General features: G+C 40.2%; 1 protein-coding gene across 2 annotated transcripts in view; it reads right to left on the bottom strand.

The window, feature by feature from the left end:
- Positions 1-1299: 1299 nt before the first annotated feature.
- LOC117304324 (transcription factor AP-2-epsilon-like) overlaps positions 1300-15770 on the bottom strand; it is a 92865-nt gene continuing 78394 nt past the window's right edge. For both annotated transcript variants that reach the window (XM_033788705.1, XM_033788706.1), the window contains 2 exons: positions 8013-8154; positions 1300-6727 (listed from right to left, as the gene is read on the bottom strand). In XM_033788705.1, coding sequence (XP_033644596.1) covers positions 6400-6727; positions 8013-8154 — 470 coding nt within the window. In that variant the 3' untranslated portion in view covers positions 1300-6399. The remainder of the gene's footprint in view (positions 6728-8012; positions 8155-15770) is intronic.

Raw genomic sequence — 15770 nt, 5'->3', positions numbered from 1 at the left:
GGTTTTGAATACTTTTCGATCAAGTATGTTCAGTCCAATCCTTTAGTTTTTTCTTAAACATAAAACACCTTCACAAGGATGGGGATGGAGATGACCAACTGGTATTTTTTTTACTTGGCCGTGCACAATCAATCTGTGAAACTTCATCAAAATGTTGTCAGGTTGGCTCAGTGGTTTCTGCCTCTGCCTATCACCTGTGTGGACCCTGGTTCGATACCTGGACCGGGCCTTCAGTGGACCCCGGTTCGATACCCGGACCGGGCCTTCAGTGGACCCCGGTTCGATACCTGGACCGGGCCTTCAGTGGACCCCGGTTCGATACCCGGACCGGGCCTTCAGTGGACCCTGGTTCGATACCCGGACCAGGCCTTCAGTGGACCCCGGTTCGATACCTGGACCGGGCCTTCAGTGGACCCCGGTTCAATACCTGGACTGGGCCTTCAGTGGACCCCGGTTCGATACGTGGACCGGGCCTTCAGTGGACCCCGGTTCAATACCTGGACCGGGCCTTCAGTGGACCCCGGTTCGATACCCGGACCGGGCCTTCAGTGGACGTTCGATACCCGGACCGGGCCTTCAGTGGACGTTCGATACCCGGAACGGGCCTTCAGTGGACCCCGGTTCGATACCTGGACCGGGCCTTCAGTGGACCCCGGTTCGATACCCGGACCGGGCCTTCAGTGGACGTTCGATACCCGGAACGGGCCTTGTATGTGCACTGGGGTTTTCGGTCCCTACCTGGCTGCATGGGTTTTCCTCCCACGTCTTAAACTGAAATTTCTTTACTGTCTTCTCGCCAACAAGTTTGTGTGATGTTTCCATGAGGATGCTTTGCCGACTATTTACTTTAGATTCAGACGTTTTAGTGATAACAACATGAAGTAGCAATTCTAGAAGTTTAGATTGCCCTGCTTTTTTACCAAATCATTGCAATGTCGTTTGGAATTTTTTTAGCTCCACTTACCTATCACCAAACAGGTTTTAATTCGAAGTTAAGATAGACATTTAATTTCTCATGATTTTTCTTCTGATTTTGAGATTTTAACCCTCAAGCTATCTTGTAAGAAGCAAATCAGTCGAATGGAGAAATAAAAAATTGTTTATAAATCTATAGTTTTTATGTTCTGGTGATCATGAATCATACTATCTTGGTGTTTGTGGGAACCCAGGTGGAACCCATGAGTGCATTCTACTTTTCAGTTCAAACCATAGATTACATTTGCTTGCAGTTCACTTCATAGCTTCGAAAGAGGAATAAGAGAAATCGGAACACATGACAAATTGACAACTCCACAGTAATATATTCTTTAGTAGGTTGTTCTTTTTTTATTATACCTCATCTGTCTTTAGCATTATTTTCACATAACTTGTACTTAACTTTTCTATAAATTATCAAAGACAAAAATGGACATGGTTACCAATTATAGCATATCAAAATCCCCCTCCCTCAGAATGACCCATATTCAGTTGTTTCTCTGTGTATACACATGCACATTGTTTTATCTTGATTTGTACAGATTTATTCCATTGTAATCCCCCCTTTAAAATTAAAAGTTGCAATAATTGAATGTTTTTCAATTGGAGGCGCGATTTGATGCCAGTTTAATCGCAATTGCATGTGTGTGATTGTTCAATTAATATTGAAACTGGCCGATGAACGAGCATTCAATAAATACTTTTATGCTGTCCAAACTCGGGCACAATTTCATGGCGCAGCCTACCGCAGAATTGGCCACATATGCTGCCCCTCCTCCATTTCTTTCATTTTGTATTCCAAATCTGCTGGCCATAACATTTTAAGTGCAACTGTATCGGTTGAATTTGAAGATAAATAAAGTATGCAAAAGAAAGACGATTGCAAACAGGCGCCATTTTGATTATAAAGGAATACGCTGTGACATGACGTCATCATATTAAATCCCACAAGATAAACCAATCGTTCTATTTCCCATTTATTGTACCACAGTGGCCCCTTTATAATCAAGACTAAAAGTAGCCCTGACAAGCAAATTCAATTAAAATGTTGTGAAAACCAAATTGCTGTTTTTCTGTCCAAATCGATAACGATTTCTATAGAAAATACACTGTCCAATTGGAGACTGGCATCTTTGAACACAATGGACTGGACACTACCATAGTAACGAAGAAAAACCTTATACAAATCTACATAGAAAAAACACCCTGTGTCCGATCATGAATATGCATGAGTTAATGTGACGTCAAACCTAGAAACAGCCTCTCATTGTCAAGGAAGATATAATAATTATAATATATGCATGAATTGATGAGACAATGAAAGATGTAAATGAACAAAGAAAGAAAAGACGACTTGAGAAAGTCTATGTCTAAAAGCCAAGCGTAAAAAGCGACTGAAACCCGTTCGAAATATTTGCACTTCTTTATGATAAATCCAAAAAATTGTTTGTTTGATTTGACGAGTACAACCGAACACTGACTGATCATTTTCTTTTGTAATTATCTACATGTACAACATGGCATTAATGAATACAAGTCACGTGATACACATATTAACAATGAAGCTATACGGAGCCTATTCTTCTCATGATCTCCTAGACTTGTAATAGCACTCCCAGAGCTATGTATTAGAAGAAAGAAACAAAAACTTTGATATAAAAGAAAAACACTTTATTTGTATACAAGTCTCCCACTCCCTACATACGGAACATCGGCGGTGGGTGATAGAGTAGCCTGCTCAGTCTTCCGTGCGTTGGCTTCCAAATAATAGATTGTACATTATGCGTTAATACACTTAAAAGGACGGATATACTGAGCAGGCTAGTTTATGATAAATTAAGTATTGACTCGAACTAAAGACGATAATTACGTACAGTACAATATTCAAAATACGCACATTAGACTCGCTTCCCGTCCACTCATCACACATAATACAAAATATTATTATTTAAAAAAGGAAACAAATCTTTCATGATCATTTGGTTATTCAAAACATTAAACGATTAATTTTATTTTTGGCAATAGTTGCCTTTTCGCGCGACCATAACAAAGTATGGAGGGCGAAAACACACAAAAGTCTGGACTTGATGTCACAAGTCCAATATTTCTCCATGATCTGCGAACAGTTCTGTATGAAACCTAAATCTAAACGAATGAGATGTACAGTATTAACAATCAATAATTGTAAAATCTGCAGTCTTCATTTATAACAATAGCAAATCTGGTGGGATTGTTATCTAAAAAAAAACAAGTATTTTCCCCAACTCTAGGAAATGGTTATTAAGAAGTCTTTACAAAAAGACTTTATAATTTCATTATTCTGTCCAGATTGATAATCAATCTGTCTTTTTCTTCGTATCTTAAATTTCTACAATATCTCTATAAAAGTCTAATAGATGAACATAGTTTGTATCTAGTTTTACACACTGCTAAAAACAAATAATAAAAACAACATTACACGGAGTTGAAACCGTTGAATGGTCAGCGCGCCCCCTAGCGGCCTCTTTTGGCTATGGTCCCTCATTTCAACGAAAACAAAGTCTCACAACTTCCACGAGAACTACTGTTCGTACAAAGAGGTAGAAAGCGACGTTTGGCAAACAATTATCTGAAAACACTCTTTTAAAATAAAAATAACTTAAGGGTGGGAATTAACTCTACTCCCTTGAACAACCACAACTTGGAGTTCAAGAATAGATTAAGTTTACATTCGTTCTTTTACTGTGATGTTCGACCCGCTTGAGTTGTGCACACGCTTTAGTTCCGACCCCAAATAGAGCTCACTAACATGATATTGCTTAGCACGTTTATATGATAAGCGACAAATAAAAAGGGGGAAATGGTAACCATTATATGAATAATAAAACATCAGGTTACACTGTGGCTGGTGACCTGCTTCTGCTTAGCAAATCTGCTTAGGGGACTTTGTGTGTTTTATAAGCTTAGCAGATCTTTAAACGTTGTCCATGTTGGGATCCTTTGGCCAATATTGAGTATTATTTCTGCTGAGTGTAGGGGGAGTGGTGGTGGGGGGGGGGGGGTAGTGGTAATGACGTGTTGGGACCTTAAAATCTATTGTATTGCAAACAATGTTTATCACTAATTTCGGAGAAAATCTCAAGTTCATTAAAAGCCGACACTGATTAGCTTCGTCTAGGAGAAAAACCTAGCCATAGTTGACGTAATTAATGACGTCATAATACGAATACTAGTCTACGACACGGCACTACTTAACACGAACAAGAAGATCTTGGAAAATCAAGTTTCTTGATTTATAAACGAAGGGGCGGGGTATGATTAGAGTCGGCCATCTTGAAACTGGCTGGTATCCTGCCGTTCATAATGTTATGTATGCATAGGATTCATAGGATGCATAATAAGCAGACGGTAACTAACTGAATATCCCCCTGTATTGACAAAAATAATGGCGAACGTAACATTGGCCCTGTAACGTGGCGCTGCAAGAATCCAAACTGGAAACAGGCAGTTCTGAATGAAATCGGGAGAATTTTTTTGGGATTGCAAATTGAAAGACCTTAAATATGAACTCTTTCTAAAGTGACTACATTGTGAAGTGATAAACGGCACCCCATGGCTTTTACACGAAAGCTACGTAAACATAATGGAACATTGCACGTGTAAATACTATTAATTAACAGCTATTTCATAAAATCGGAGACCTATTCAGCAAAGATCGCTGTTCTGCTTGCTATAGAAATAACCTAATGTAAATCTTCATAACGGTTTATCTTGCTTTTCTCGGATTGAGTGGATTTTGACAGCAGTACTGTTTATATCAGCCTTTCATTGATTCGGAAAAAAATCATTCAAATTTTATAAAATCCCCCTAAAAAAAATCCAAAACATAATCTATGCAGCAATTTGATTTATTACCGAATTTGACGTACGCATCATATTATTATAAACCCAGTCACGTGTCTTCGTTATGACGTCATCGCAGCTCCAAACTCATCACAGTTCTACATTTTTTGTCACACAAGATTAGTTGTAATGAATACTTTACATTATTTTTGGCAAACAAAATAATGCCAGTTTTGACGGGACAAATTTGTGTTGGCACTTTTTTTTTTTTTTTTTTTTTTTTTTTTGCAGTTCATGGAAAATATACACTTTGGTCATTACTTGGATTTGCCCCTGTACATTATAAGGAGATAATAAGAATACTAAAACCCCACTAAGTGGACGTATACTTTAACAAGATTTGTCAGCCTTTTGTTTGTTTGATTGTCAAATGCGATGATACAATGCAACTGAAACAGTACACTTTACAACATAGATTTTAAGGATAAGTTCAAATACAGCCTCTTGTTTTACAACCGTGTTCTGAGAAATTAAGATGAATTTGAAATCAAATATGGCAGCTCCTTAAATGAATTTGCAATAATGTTTTGCCGGTAACAAGCGTTTTAGAAGGCAGTGAACCTGTAGAAATGTTTTTTTTTCAGCCTCTCGAAATATCCCTGTATTGCCACCAACCATCTGAACTTCCTAATAATCAAAAACAGTGTCCTGGCATGTGTGGTATGATTTGACATACCAATTATTTAAATTATTATCTGTTAAAACACAATGAGATCCAATGTTATTATCTTAATAACAATCCCCTTGTATTACATGGAATACGTGCAGAAGCTGCTGTGCACCAATGAATTGCAAGTATCAAGTGTTTGCAAAAACCACAATTGACCACTCAAAACTACCTACAAAAAAGTCCAATCTTATTATTGGTTTTTAAGACGTAGACAACACATAAAAAGCAGGGCTTATACTGCACAATCTGCACTCACTGGCTCATAATTAATCTCGCTTTATAGGTGAGATCCATTGCCATCAAAGGTGCTTCTTCTTAAATAATCATTATTAATAGTATTCGGTGGGAAAACAAGGTCCTAGATTGGAGAAAAATTCCCCCTTTTCAAGGGATGGATGGTCACACGCTTTTTAACCAACAAGAACAAAATGCAACACAAACCATTATACACTGTCTTTGGTACAACGATACATAGTCAGAAACGTCATACACGTCGGACTATACTGCGCATGTCTGTACAGACGTCTGACGTCAGATGTTTTATTTCTTTTTGGCGGGAAGATTTCTGTTAAAAAAATAATCCACGTGTTGTCATGCTGCACCTCGGTTCGTTAATGTCTGATATCCTGACATCTCAATTCCCAGAAGGGTTCCGACATAGCTAGCGTTTTATTTGTCAGATGTTTCACTGAAGTCTGCGTTTGCCGAAGGTGCAGAAAAGCAGAAATCTTTCTCCTTAAAGATACGCGCGTTGTTCCTGTATGGATCAGTCAATCTCTTATATATTAACGTATCAACCATCTATCTCAATCTTTCCTCCTTCTTAACTTGCTCCTTCTTGTGTGGTGGATTGATACAGTTGTTTATAAGTCTCATACCACTTCCTTGTTCCGTGGTTCATCCGACTTCTCGCCGTTTGTTTTATTGGAGTTGGAATCGATCTTGCTCCCAGAGGTGGAATGGGCCGAGTGAGGGGTCACATTGGGGAATGCTTTGTCCATGTATTTCAGCATTTCTGTCAGCACATTCTGGATGGTTGCCATAGAAGCAGAAAGCGCGGGAGTTCCAAAGCCATGTGAGATAAGACTGAAGTGGGTCAGGCATCGTTGGACGGATGGCTCTAGGATGGGTTGGGGCCTTGTGTTGCCGATTGGTGTACGGTCTTGACACATCACATCCTGGAGTTCCTTTAACACTTGCCTACAGAAAGATACAAACAATAAAATATATTTAAAAAAATTGCCATATATACTGGATATGCTGAAACATAACATAACAGAGCAGACTTCTGCAACACGCATCTGTTATTAGGTGGATGTGAACCCCAAACCTTGACCCTGAACGAACTGTGGAATGAGACGGCGGCAGTCTCCCAGTGCATGTCCAAAGACTGTATACAGAAACACAGCGTATGTGCACTTCTTTGTCTCAAAGGGGGGATGCAAATGATAAGAAAACGACCCCTTATACAATGATGGTATTTTAATGGTAACTAGTGGAGAACCATAATGACAAACTGATACCCGAACTCCATCAGTAACCAATTGAGAAACTTGACGAGCTCTGGAGGGATGATGGCGCGGGGGGGGGGGGGGGGGGGGGGGGGGGATAAAACAAAATAAGGGGTATCCTGAAACTCGGACCTTGAATGCGAGAAGCTTTAGATGCATCATGTATTTAATCCATTGAGACTTGATGAGAATGAAAAGACTGAGTTGTTTGACACCCAAATGAAACACCTTTATTCCCATTACACCACCATTATTGAGAAAACGTCTTCATTATCAAATGTCATCATTTTGTATGGCAGTCTATTGAGGAGGTATAGTACACGGCATGGGTCAACCAGGGAAGACGAACTTTCACCATACAACGGGAGGACAATAATTCAGTGGAAACTCTTTAGCGGGAATTATTTGCGGAATCCGAGTTGAGTTGAAAGGAAGATCTGGGTCTCCCACTCGCTTTGCACGGCCAATAATGGAATGCACTTACCACCGCAAAAAACGTATTGTGAATCGACCTAGATATATGTACCTTTATTCTCTCATATTCTCCCCCTCTTTCTTTTCCTACAATTTGGTTAATAGTAATGACGGGGGAATACAGTAGAGTACTAATTGCTTTCTAATAGTTCGCTTTGCGGTGCGGGAATGTGTGTAAATGTACTCTTTCAATAACGGAAAGCAAACATGTCAAAAAAGGGAAAAATGTAACGATGAGTCGCTTAATTCAAGAAGAAAAATTGCGAGGAAAACTAGGTTCTAGCGGTACACTTTACTCAATTTAAGTCACTTTACACTTTAGTAATGTGCACTTCCCCCCATGTATACAATGTATCTCGTTGAACTTGAGATGAGTCGACTGAACGTGGAAACGATTTTCTTCTTTTTCTATTCATAAAAGTCGTATTGTATTAGTTCCACGATTCCGCCATGTGGAAACCAGCCCCACGTCCCAATTACGAATCGGATATCCAACTTACTTTGTAGCTAGGACCATGTTCCTCCTAGTTGGGACCTCAGTTGGGTCGTTGTGTTGTCTGGCAATATACTCTGATATCTGTCTAGCAGGAAACTCTGTCTCACATAGATAACCGTAATCACGGGCTAGGTGTATTGCTTCACCTGTAGCAACGATAAAAGGAGCACCAAATTATTAGTTATATAGAATTTATCATTATTTATTAGTATAAAAACACATAGAGTTGTGTACTCGTTCATTCCATGGTATTCCTTGGTCGCTGCACTTGTTACATTAGAAATGTTGTCAATGTTTAGAAAAGTGTAAATTTTTGTAATGACAAGGTTGACAAAAATGACACACAAGTATTATCAATCAATCAAAAAAAGTAAAACATGAGAGCAAAGGAATAATCAGGTGGATTTTCTTTTACACCTCACGGCGACCACAGTTTGCATTGGGTTGTACTTCCATGTGTTTTGTTTATATGTTGTTTGGGAAACATCTCTGTCTGACAGTTCAACTAGACTGGAGTTAAGACTAAGAACAAAGTTCACGATCTTCACACGTCATGCCATTATAGTTTATGTACGAGCCGTTGTCTTCACCACGTCTAGCCTCCGTACGAGCCGCCGTGTGTGACAAGAATGACACTTCCCACCCTGATGGTGGCAATTGTAGACGCACATTGAGATTCGCCACTATGTATAACAAAATGTCGGGCATAATAGAGTATAATTTCAAGGCGATAAGGTGAAGAATGGAGCTGAGCCCATCAGGGCCTTCTCAAGCTGTACTCCAATGTCCCTCAACGACTCTCTACAATACATTATCCAAACACAGGCTCTATTCACCAAACTAAAGAGATGCGATACAAATGTTGTATACTCAGCAAACAACATATTCAGGCCTGGCTACATTGATACCGCAGTAGTCAAGGTAACGGCGATCGTGCACTATGCTGCCTCTCCTATATATTTAGTTTTTTCCTTTTTCTGTCTCAAGCTCAGGTTTTGGACTTTCTTTCCCCTCTGCTACCTGCGCTATTCGCCTCAGGGTGTTTGAGAGATTCATACGCGCCCAATTTATACGTTGCTTGTCGTAATTGCGCACCGACATGCTGGATTTGGACGTGAGATACCGTCAGGGTAGATATTGCAAGAAAACACTTAAGTACACTTACACTGCACTGAACTTTGTATCTTTGTTCTGATTGGTCGAACACGAATCAACCAACCTTAAAGAGTGTTCAAATTATTAGTGATGTTTGAAGGTTTGCATGGTGTGAATTATAAGACAAGTTGTGGGTCATGCCTCGTTCGGAAAAAAGGTGTTGGTTCAAAGAAGAACCGCGGCTGTGATATTATTATCGACGGACCAATACACCAGTCTGATTCACGAATGGACAGTTGAAGACAAAAACATATCAGGTTTTAATATGAGACTGTGAACACAGGGTACCAGACGTATTGTCCACCTGCCTCATCCTCTATCCATACATCAACTACATCTCGCGGACTGTGCACCCTGCTCAATTCAGGTCATCTAAACCTCCCCTATCTATCCTGAAGCATCTAATATTAATCAACACACATCGCACCAGGTTGTGGCTGAGCAGACTTATGAAGCGGGTCGCGAACCCACTGAACGCTTCCTAACACGTCCTCGGGACCTCGCGGCAAACCCTCGGGGCCAATCATGCCCCAACCCCAACCAAGAGCCGTTTTTTAAAGGAACCCGACAAGTCGACCGGTTAGTGCTCTCTTTAATTCCTAGTGCAAAAAATGGGAGGCCTAGATATAGGGGGCTCACATGGGGACTGTTTTTCAGGCAGAGAAGGATGTGTTTGGGATGGATGCGCCTGCGGGGAATAACTAATTACTGTAGTTTATCATGCTTCCCTTTTTGGGGTGTAGAGAAAAGCTGACGATAAATAATTACCCGTCTTTGGTTTGAGGAATGACCTGCTGGATTCCTGCAGGCAATTGGCGCAGTTTGGGGATACCAGTATTTACTGGGACAAGCTTGAGATGGGTGTGGGGGGAATTGTGTCAGTTTGCCCCGCGTACTCTTTAGCTCATCACCCTTGAACGTTCGAATTAGGGGGACCTTCTACAATGTGGGTTGAATAATTCTCAATGAAAGATCGGAGGGTAGGGAGAAAGTCCCTAAAGACTAGAGACATTACCTTACCGTGTAGTCGTCGTGTGAGCTGGTGACATACTTATCATGAGGGTTTGGTGATAAGGAAATTTGCCGGGCGGTGAAATTAGTACTAAACCCGATTGCGTCCCTGATAATAACAACCGTTACTTCAAACGTGTATTTTTCAATATTGATGAAATATTTCCCAAATCAAGGTGGTTGGCAATTGTTGATTCCCTGCCTGATATATTAACATCTTATGTCACGTAGGTTATAATAGTAACAATTCTTGTTCATGTGGCCGTTTTATACAGCAGGTTATCCTAAAGTAGACGAACCATTCATCATCTCCTCCAAGCGCTTTTTATATACATCCTTAATATGTGCGTTTTAGAACAGCAGCATCGTAAAAGAGCAACCGTTAAAATACACGGTTAATTCAAATTACCTTATTTTGTTTTAGATCGTTCCGCGCCACGTATTGCACCGATTGCTCTCCACAAACGACGAAAACACGCTTCGATTTTCGGAAATGATTCTTTCCGTTGGATTAATGGTTTCGGCGGCAGTGATGCTTCGAACAGCGTAAATAGATGGACAGACAAGCGAAAGGAAAAAAAACTCTTCGCTACGGTGCACTGGGCAAAATGGTCGGTTTCCGCCTTACGGGAATGCTGGGGGCTATAAACATAGGCCGGGAGGCTGCATCGCCCGAGGGGTTGCAAGCCTCGCACTTTCTCCCTCTCTCTTTCTATCTTTTAAAAGGACGGTTGAGTTGGATCGTATCGTGACGTAGGGTCGTCAGCTGGTTGCAGTGTTTTAATGAAAGGAAACCTTATTGATCAACAGTCTGATGTAGAGGATGGGAAACGTTGTGTTGTGTTGCTGTGGAGTGGGCCTTTGAGAAGGTAGAAGAAGGTGGACTACACAATTAACTTTCTGGACCTCTAGATTAGTACCATGGAGACTGTTTGGTGTCGTGGTGCAAGTTATTACAAAATAACAAAAATTGAAAATAATAATAATAATAATAAAAAAACAAAAAAACAAATCCTAGTGATTGTAAATTAATGTAGACCGGACCAATAGTTCTTTTGAACCATGATATAACAACAAATCACACCTTTTTGATTATGAATCTATTGCCACATTTCAAACTGCAAACCGAATTTCAAACATTGCATGAGTGCAACTGAACTATATTAGAATCCACACTTGTTATTTCTTCAACCAACTTTCTCGGGAGGCAAATAACACTTTCTATTATCTTAAAAGAAACCATCAGCGAGTAATTTTCCTAGCGCAAACTTCCCTGCTGCCTCGGCCGGAGAATTATGACGAAGCCAGGGGTCACACACCGCTCGTTCCTGCCCGTTTTGATGTCATAGAACCCTCGGTCTTTTCTCTTTCTTCATTTGCCTCCCTTCTGACCTATTTCTACGGTCTAATTTGCGAAGTGAGGGATGCTTTTTCTAGACCCCTGTAGGCGCTGTATGTGGGTGCTGTGTGCCGGTACGAGTAGGGGAGGCTACGGTTCGCCCTGGGCAGGACACGTGCTAGTGGCAGCGGCTCTCTGACTCAGCTACCACGTTAATGAGATATGCTCGTAACGTGTAGGTTGCCGTGCAATAGGTGTGCGTCAGTAGATTTGGTTTACTATCACGTGTTGTGCTATTAGATTTGATTGCAGTTTTGTTTATAAAAAAGTTTAGGAAAGTAAGTAGATGACATCATATAATGTGTTTATTTTATAAGGCAAAATTGTGTGTCACCATCGGTCAGTGCACCAAACCGCGGGAAAGTAGCAGTGTAGGCCTATACTTTAATATAAAAATGATGATTTTGTTGGTGCTAAAACCTTACGCGTGTTGACATTTTGAAATATAATCGAACACACTTGTGTGACTTATTTTCGTCTAAAGTTCGACTATATATCGATATATATATTATTCGGTGGACCACACTTCTGTTGTTATTGATGGTTGGAACTAAACACACCCTAACAATAAGCTTCAACTCCGACTCAATAATTGGGACGAGTTTGTGAATTAAATGACGGAAGACCTTGGCAGGAATATGCGAGACACTTTTTGTTGATGGTGGCCACCGCGTAAGGTTTCATCAACCCATCCTTGAAACTTCCAGCAACATCTCATTTGTAACATACGCCAAGTCATTTTCTCATTCACAACTGTTCTTGTTATTAAAAAAACACCTCCTGAATTGAAGGGATATTTGTATAATAAAGGACGAACGCTCCAAAGTGACAGATCAGTCTAGGCCCAGGACCTAGCCCCCCTTTTCAACCAAACAGCGTTGTTTTTCCTGTTTTCGCGACACATAAGACGTCTTTTCTGAGGTCAAACGTAACAAAGCATAGAGGCGGTTGACTCAGTGGAATGCTATTGTGCGCGTTAATTGGACATAGCTCTCCATGGTTGTTCAATGGAGGCGGAGGCTAAAAATGAGCGCAATTAAAGTACACTGCGATTTACCACACAATGGTGACAAGAACGACTGCCAGCAGATTTAGGCTTCAGAGTTAGACAGGAACAGTAATCGGCAGATGCACCACTATTTGGGCGAATAGATGACAACAAGTTTGCTTTTTCTTGCGGACGCTTTTGTATTTCAGGGTCTTCATTTGATTACAAGAAAAAAAAGAAATCGACATTTGTGGGAAATATCACACCGTTCATGGTTGAAAGCATTGTGACGACTCGCTCGTAAACTTAAAAAGCTATTTAGCGGAATTCAGTCGTGGAAAATAAATTAAAAAACTAGCTGAAATGCGATGAATTAAGAACCGCATTTTGACAGTAGCTTGTCAAATCCTCAAACCATCTCCAGCCAGAATGTTTTTCTCATTTTTGAAATTAGAGGAGGGTTCGATTTCTTCTGAATGTCACGCTGGGTTTATAGGTAATAATTTTTTTTTATGTGGCCAGTCGGTTTCAATATTGCAAGAAATATCTCAATAATTCATACCTTTTTTATGAACTGAGAGGGTGGATAGCCTTGGTGATATTACCTGTGGTTGTTTATTAGTATGCAAACCAAGGCGTTACGAGGTGTTCTGACGCTGGCCAGCCAATATTAAGCATGCTCTTTTATATGAAAGAGTGAATATTACATATTGCGGTTTTGTCGAGCGAGTCCTAAACATAATTAGGCCATCCATGTCATTATATATAGATGAAGATCTTGCTTATCCATATTATTTATCGAGCCTACATGAAAAGAAATCTACTTTGGTGAAGCTAAAGAAAACTAAAAACTGGGGGGGGGGGGAAAGGAAAGAAAACTCACACTAAAAAGATGCATTGGTAACACATTATCAAGAATGGTTCCCTTTTCTCAATTTTAGGCTTTTCAGAATTGATTATAACTTGAGTACAAAGGCAAGTAACGCTACAGCTTTGGTAGTCCATCACTGACAATATTTGATGAATGTTGTCCCATATAAAAGAGGGCAGCAAATTATGTGATTGATTTACTCTAGTTTCCCATTTTTTTTTTTTCCGGGTGGATTTTTGTATTAACTTGAACCTACGAAATCAACGCGCAATTTTTAAACAGCGTATGGTAGACCTACGTCGTGCAGAAGTTGAACTTAAAAAATACCTTCAAAACCAGTTATAAAATCAACTCTAAGTACAAATTCCTGTTTCCCTCCTTCAATGTTAATCGAACCAACTCATCGAAACTTTATGCAGTGACAAGAGAGTATAATATATTGTAGGGTTTTCCAAAATTAACTGAATATTTCAATACCTTTTTGTATAATAGATTTCTGTGCATGGCCATTTCTCTACAGTCTGTCAGCTTCTTTCTACTATACAGACAATCCAAACCCTCACACTTTGATGGATGTATGTTAATAATAATGCTGTATACAAAATCACATCTTTAATCATTCAACCCTCACACAAAAATTCCCCTTGACTGTTTTGAAAAAGAAATAGGAAAAAATACATCAAAAATTATTTGACAAGCGTTTCTTTTTTGAAAGCTGTGTTCCAGAAACGCTTTGAATCGAAAGGGGGTCGGTCACCAAAAACCACTGTGAACACATCAGAGGTTGTTTCATTTTTTTTTCAACCCAACAATGGCGAGCCTTGTATTGGTCTATACTTTGTGTTGCATTCTAACAATTGACAATGAGCTTAGCTTGAGTTCAGTTATTCTGGTTTTTATGTTTTGAATGCACACGTCATGGGGTTGTCATATAGGTATGGCAGCCATTGATGGAACGCGCTTGGGGCAACTTGTTTGCCAACATTGTGTAAATCGTTAAGTTTTGTGTGAAGCTATACGGAACAGTATGAGTTGAGCTTACAACATTTCAGCTTGATATCTACGCTGTATGCGTATACGGGGCAAGTGTATGCGTGTTTGTGTCCTGTATAACGCCTTAGGACGTTGTAAAGGTGTCGATGGGACCAGCCTAAGGCAGGGCGCCTCATCATCATGTAATAACATGAAATGATGAAAGTCCAATAAGAGAGATGTCAAACTGTAGAAACCCAGGGGGTTTGGGGGATGTTCCACATCATCTGACATTACACATGTTATTATGAACAATAGTTGCGCTTCAACAGTCGGTATTGAATGCGAATTCCTCACGAACAAGAGACGTGTGATTCCCTTTGCCCCTTGCGCTATGCTTTGCCTAACTCGCAGAACGATATGAATACTAAGAGCTACAATACAAGAGTCCAGTATAGTGTGAATGTACTTGACCTATCGTACTGATAACCGAACGACCATGTAACCTCTTAAAGAGCCACAGCGCCTGGACTTTCTGTAGTACCCAGCTCAGTGAGGAAGTGAGCCCATACAATCATAATGGAAATTGCACTGTCTGATATTTCAACTTTTGATCATGAAGAAAGCGGCAGATATCTAACCGTGTACATCTGATTTTGTTTAGAACTCTCGAATTCATGTGGATGACACACAATGACCATTGATCAGAAAGGCTCTGGAATGTACAGTGTCTTTATTGATGTACTCGAAGGTGGTTTCAGTTGTCTGTGAACTTAAGCTCTTAATACCGACAACCTGTTCAGCGGCACAGACCAGACTGGTATTGACACCCTCATGTACTTCCCAAACCCTCAAGATTCTCGATATGTAGCTGTTTCGAGTTAACACATTGCAGCCGTTGCTCCTGTCGTGTTTCCCGCCCCTTTCTCTCTGTTTCCCGCTACCTCTATAAAGCATCTTTACATTTTGATCGGATCATATCAAGCCAGCCAAGCTGTACCTAATTGTTTGGAACGGTCAAGGTTCTACGCTTAATAGACTACCGTGATCGTTGTAATCACTGCATGGGCTAATCAGTTTCGCTTCCACTCATGTGTGTATGTATACCTCCCGAATGATCACTGCCGCTTATCAAACCATGCACCACTTTTCACATCATGTCTACTCTTCATCTCTAGTAGTTTATACAGAATAATAATTATAATTAAACTCAAGGGTCCTGAGTTATTCATGTTTCAAACATATCGTTGAACTCATTATATCGCCCAAAATAGTGTCACCTCATCACGGCCGGGAGACTGTCGTGTTTTCTTGCCAGTCTAATCCTTTTGTCATTATTCATAAACATCATCATGCTACGCAGCCA

Source organism: Asterias rubens, chromosome 21 (genome assembly GCF_902459465.1).
Source record: "Asterias rubens chromosome 21, eAstRub1.3, whole genome shotgun sequence".
In the NCBI taxonomy this organism is placed as follows: Eukaryota; Metazoa; Echinodermata; class Asteroidea; order Forcipulatida; family Asteriidae; genus Asterias; species Asterias rubens.
Note: the sequence above shows the minus strand (reverse complement) of the source record. Positions and strands in the feature narration are given on the sequence as shown.